Genomic DNA, 7,098 nt, shown 5'->3' with positions numbered 1-7,098 from the left:
ACCTGCACCACAACCAGCACCACAACCTGCACCACAACCTGCAACACAACCTGCACTACAACCTGCACCAAACCTGCACCATAACCTGCACCACAACCTGCACCGCAACCAGCAACACAACCTGCACCACAACCTGCACCACAACCTGCACCAAAACCTCGACCACAACCTGCACTACACCCTTGACAACAACCTGCGCTACAACCTGCACCACAACCTGCACCACATCCAGCACCACAACCTGCACCACAACCTGCACCATAACCTGAACAACAACCTGCATTACACCCTGCACCACAACCTGCACCACAACCTCGACCACAACCTGCACAACAACCTGCACCACAAACTGCACCACAACCTGCACCACAACCTGAGCCAACACCTGCACCACAACCTGCACCACAACCTGCACCACAACCTGCACTACAACCTGAACTACAACCTGCACCACAACCTGCACCACAACCTGCACCACAACCTGCACCACAACCTGCACCACAACCAGCACTACAAATTGCACCACAACCAGCACCACAACCAGCACCACAACCTGCACTACAACCTGAACTACAACCTGCACCACAACCTGCACCACAACTTGCACCACAACCGGGACCAACACCAGCGCCACAACCTGGACCAAACCTGCACCACAACCTGCACCACAACCTGCACTACAACTTGCACCACAACCAGCACCACAACCAGCACCACAACCAGCACCACAACCAGCACCACAACTTACAACAACCAGCACCACAACCTGCACCACAACCTGCACCACAACCTGCACCACAACCTGCACCAAAACATGCACCACAACCTGCACCACAACCTGCACCACAACGTGCACCACAACCTGCACCACAACCTGCACCACAAACCTGTCCCACAACCTGCACCACAACCAGCACTACAACCTGCACCACAACCTGCACCACAACCTGCACCACAACCAGCACCACAACCTTCATTACAACCTGCAACACAACCAGCACTACAACCTGCACCACAACCTGCACCACAACCTGCACTACAACCTGCAACACAACCTGCACCACAACCTGCACCACAACCTGGACCACAACCTGCAACACAACCTGGACCACAACCTGCACCACAACCTGCACCACAACCTGTAACACAACCTCGACCACAACCTGCGCAACAACCTGCACCACAACCTGCACCACAACCTGCAACACAACCTGCACCACAACCAGCACTACAACCTGCACCACAACCTGCACCCCAACCTGCACAACAACCTGCACAACAACCTTCACCACAACCTGCACCACAACCTGCACCACAACCTGCATTACAACTAGCACCACAACCTGCACCACAACCTGAGCCAAAACCTGCACCACAACCAGCACCACAACCAGCACCACAACCTTCACCACAACCAGCTTCACGACCTGCACCACAGCCTGCACCACAACCTGCACCACAACCTGCACCACAACCTGAGCCACAACCTGCACCACAACCTGAGCCACAACTTGCACAACAACCTGCACAACAACCTGCACCACAACCTGAGCCACCCAACTGCACCACCAACCAGCACCACAACCTTCACCACACCTGACCAAAACCTGCCCACAACAACCTGCACACACAATCTCGACCACAACCTGCACAACAACCTGTACCACAACCTGCACAGCAACCTTCACCACAACCTGCACAACAACCTGTACCACAACGTGCACCACAACCGTCATTACAACCTTCACTTCAACCTGCACCACAACCTGAGTCACAACCTGCACCACAACCTGCACCACAACCTGCACCACAACCTGCACCACAACCTGCACCACAACCTGCACCACCACCTGCACTACAACCTGCACTACTACCTGGACCACATCCTGCACCACAACCTGCACCACAATAAGCACCACAACCACCAACACAACCACCACCACAACCTGCAAAACAACCTGCACCACAACCTGCACCACAACGAGCACCACAATCAGCACCAACCTGCACCACAACCTGCACCACAACTAGCACAACAACCAGCACACAACCAGCACCACAACCTGCACCACAAACCTGCACCACAACGTGCACCACAACCAGCACCACAATCAGCACCATAACCTGCACCACAACCTGCACCACAACTAGCGCCACAACCAGCACCACAACCAGCACAACAACCTGCACAACAACCTGCACTACAACGAGCACCATAACCTGCACCACAACCTGCACCACAACCTGCACCACAACCAGCCCCTCAACCTGCACCACAACCAGCACCACAACCTGCACAACAACCTTCATCACAACCTGCACCACAACCTGCACCACAACCAGCACCACAACCTGCATCACAACCTGCACCACAACCTGCACCACAACCTTCACCACAACCAGCACCACAACCAACACCACAACCTGCACTACAACCTGCACAACAACCTGTACCACAACCTGCACCACAACCTGCACCACAATCTGCACCACAACTAGCACCACAACCAGCACCACAACCTGCACCACAACCTGCACCACAACTTCGACCACAACCTGCACCACAACTTCGACCACAACCTGCACCACAACCTCGGCAACAACCTGCACCACAACCTCGACCACAACCTGCACCACAACCTCGACCACAACCTGCGCCACAACCTGCACCACAACCTCGAATACAACCTGCACCACAACATGCGCCACAACCAGCGAAACAACCAGCCCCACAACCTGCACCACAACCTGCACAACAACCTTCATAACAACCTGCACACAACCTGCACCACAACCTGCACCACAACCTGCACCACAACCAGCACCACAACCTTCACCACAACCTGCACCACATCCTGCACTACAACCTGCACCACAACCTGCACCACAACCTGCACTACAACCTGCACCACAATCTGCACCACAACCTGCACCACAACCTGGACCACAACCTGCAACACAACCTGGACCACAACCAGCACCACAACCTGCACCACAACCTGTAACACAACCTGCACCACAACCTGCACCACAACCTGCACCACAACCTGCACCACAACCTGCACCACAACCAGCACTACAACCTGCACCACAACCTGCACCACAACCAGCACCACAACCTGCACCACAACCTGCAACACAACCAGCACTACAACCTGCACCACAACCTGCACCACAACCTGCACTACAACCTGCAACACAACCTGCACCACAACCTGCACCACAACCTGGACCACAACCGCAACACAACCTGGACCACAACCTGCACCACAACCTCCACCACAACCTGCAACACAACCTCGACCACAACCTGCGCTACAACCTGCACCACAACCTGCACCACAACCTGCAACACAACCTGCACCACAACCAGCACTACAACCTGCACCACACCTGCACCACAACCAGCACCACACCTGCACCACAACCTGCAACACAACCTGCACTACAACCTGCACCACAACCTGCACCACAACCTGCACCACAACCTGCACCACAACCAGCAACACAACCTGCACCACAACCTGCACCACAACCTGCACCACAACCTGCACCAAAACCTCGACCACAACCTGCACTACACCCTTGACAACAACCTGCGCTACAACCTGCACCACAACCTGCACCACATCCAGCACCACAACCTGCACCACAACCTGCACCACAACCTGAACAACAACCTGCATTACACCCTGCACCACCCTGCAACACAACTGGACCACAACCTGCACCACAACCTGCACCACAACCTGCAACACAACCTGCACCACAACCTGCACCACAACCTGCACCACACCTGCACTACAACCTGCACCACAACTTGCACCACAACCAGCACTACAACCTGCACCACAACCTGCACCACAACCAGCACCACAACCTGCACCACAACCTGCAACACAACCAGCACTACAACCTGCACCACAACCTGCACCACAACCTGCACTACAACCTGCAACACAACCTGCACCACAACCTGACCACAACCTGGACGACAACCTGCAACACAACCTGGACCACAACCTGCACCACAACCTCCACCACAACCTGCAACACAACCTCGACCACAACCTGCGCTACAACCTGCACCACAACCTGCACCACAACCTGCAACACAACCTGCACCACAACCAGCACTACAACCTGCACCACAACCTGCAAAACAACCAGCACCACAACCTGCACCACAACCTGCAACACAACCTGCACTACAACCTGCACCACAACCTGCACCACAACCTGCACCACAACCTGCACCACAACCAGCAACACAACCTGCACCACAACCTGCACACAACCTGCACCACAACCTGCACCAAAACCTCGACCACAACCTGCACTACACCCTGACAACAACCTGCGCTACAACCTGCACCACAACCTGCACCACATCCAGCACCACAACCTGCACCACAAACCTGCACCACAACCTGAACAACAACCTGCATTACACCCTGCACCACAACCTGCACCACAACCTCGACCACAACCTGCACAACAACCTGCACCACAAACTGCACCACAACCTGCACCACAACCTGAGCCAACACCTGCACCACAACCTGCACCACAACCTGCACCACAACCTGCACTACAACCTGAACTACAACCTGCACCACAACCTGCACCACAACCTGCACCACAACCTGCACCACAACCTGCACCACAACCAGCACTACAAATTGCACCACAACCAGCACCACAACCAGCATCACAACCTGCACTACAACCTGAACTACAACCTGCACCACAACCTGCACCACAACTTGCACCACAACCGGGACCACAACAAGCGCCACAACCTGGACCACAACCTGCACCACAACCTGCACCACAACCTGCAACACAACTTGCACCACAACCAGCACCACAACCAGCACCACAACCAGCACCACAACCAGCACCACAACTTACACCACAACCAGCACCACAACCTGCACCACAACCTGCACCACAACCTGCACCACAACCTGCACCAAAACATGCACCACAACCTACACCACAACCTGCACCACAACCTGCACCACAACCTGCACCACAACCTGCACTACAACCTGTCCCACAACCTGCACCACAACCAGCACTACAACCTGCACCACAACCTGCACCACAACCTGCATCACAACCAGCACCACAACCTGCACCACAACCTGCAACACAACCTGTACTACAACCAGCAACACAACCTGCACCACAACCTGCACCACAAGCTGCACCAAAACCTCGACCACAACCTGCACCACAACCTCGACCACAACCTGCACTACAACCTGCACCACAACCTCGAATACAACCTGCACTACAACCTGCGCCACAACCACCGCCACAACCAGCCCCACAACCTGCACCAAACCTGCACAAGAACCTTCTCCACAACCTGCACCACAACCTGCATCACAACCAGTACCACAACCTGCACCACAACCTGAGCCAAAACCTGCACCACAACCTGCACAACAACCTTCTCCACAACCTGCACCACAACCTGCATCACAACCAGTACTACAACCTGCACCACAACCAGTACTACAACCTGCACCACAACCTGAGCCAAAACCTGCACAACAACTGCACAACAACCTGCACCACAACCTGCACCACAACCCGCATCACCACCAGCACCACAACCTGCACCACAACCTGAGCAACAACCTGCACAACAACCTGCACCACAACCTGCAAACAACCTGCACTACAACCTGCACTACAACCTGCACCACAATCTGCACCACAACCTGCACTACAACCTGCACCACAACCTGCACCACAACCTGGACCACAACCTGCACCACAACCTGCACCACAACCTGCAACACAACTTGCACCACAACCTGCACCACAACCCGAATCACCACCAGCACCACAACCTGCACCACAACCTGAGCCACAACCTGCACAACAACCTGCACCACAACCTGCACACAACCTGCACCACAACCTGCACTACAACCTGCACCAAAATCTGCGCCACAACCTGCACCACAACCTGCATCACAACCAGCACCACAACCTTCACCACAACCTGAGCCAAAACCTGAACCACAACCTGCACCACAACCAGCACCACAACCAGCACCACAACCTGTACCACAACCTGCACCACAGCCTACACCACAACCTGCACCACAACCTGCACCACAACCTGAGCCAAAACCTGCACCACAACCTGAGCCACAACCTGCGCAACAACCTGCACAACAACCTGCACCACAACCTGAATCACCACCAGCACCACAACCTGCACCACATCCTGAGCGACAACCTGCACAACAACCTGCAAAACAACCTGCACCACAACCTGCACCACAACCAGCGCCACAACCAGCCCCACAACCTGCACCATAACCTGCACAACAACCTTCATCACAACCTTCACCACAACCTGCACCACAACCAGCACCACAACCTGCACACAACCTGCAACACAACCTGCACTACAACCAGCAACACAACCTGCACCACAACCTGCACCACAACCTGCACCAAAACCTCGACCACAACCTGCACCACAACCTCGACCACAAACTGCGCTACAACCTGCACCACAACCTCGAATATAACCTTCACTACAACCTGCGCCACAACCACCGCCACAACCAGCCCCACAACCTGCACCACAACGTGCACAAGAACCTTCTCCACAACCAGCACCAAAACCTGCATGACAACCAGTACCACAACCTGCACCACAACCTGAGCCAAAACCTGCACCACAACCTGCACAACAACCTTTTCCACAACCTGCACCACAACCTGCATCACAACCAGTACTACAACCTGCACCACAACCTTAGCCAAAACCTGCACAACAACCTGCACAACAACCTGCACCACAACCTGCACCACAACCCGCATCACCACCAGCACCACAACCTGCACCACAACCTGAGCCACAACCTGCACAACAACCTGCACCACAACCTGCAACACAACCTGCACTACAACCTGCACTACAACCTACACCACAATCTGCACCACAACCTGCACCACAACCTGCACCACAACCTGCACCAAAACCTGCACCACAACCTGCACCACAACCTGCAACACAAACTTGCACCACAACCTGCACCACAACCCGAATCACCACCAGCACCA

At 54.9% G+C, this 7,098-nt stretch overlaps 1 protein-coding gene across 1 annotated transcript; it reads right to left on the bottom strand.

Annotated features, from left to right (window-relative positions):
• Positions 1–121: 121 nt before the first annotated feature.
• LOC138361897 (uncharacterized) lies at positions 122–3,686 on the bottom strand (the record flags this gene model as incomplete). The annotated part of the gene is made up of 3 exons (XM_069320945.1): positions 3,513–3,686; positions 1,665–1,898; positions 122–337 (listed from the first exon to the last, which is right to left on the bottom strand). Coding segments are annotated over exons 1-3 (624 nt in total), but the record flags the coding sequence as incomplete, so codon positions are not given.
• Between the last annotated feature and the right edge of the window lie 3,412 nt (positions 3,687–7,098).

Source organism: Procambarus clarkii, unplaced genomic scaffold, assembly GCF_040958095.1.
Source record: "Procambarus clarkii isolate CNS0578487 unplaced genomic scaffold, FALCON_Pclarkii_2.0 HiC_scaffold_982, whole genome shotgun sequence".
Taxonomy (NCBI): domain Eukaryota; kingdom Metazoa; phylum Arthropoda; class Malacostraca; order Decapoda; family Cambaridae; genus Procambarus; species Procambarus clarkii.
This window is presented reverse-complemented; position numbering and strand designations above follow the sequence as displayed.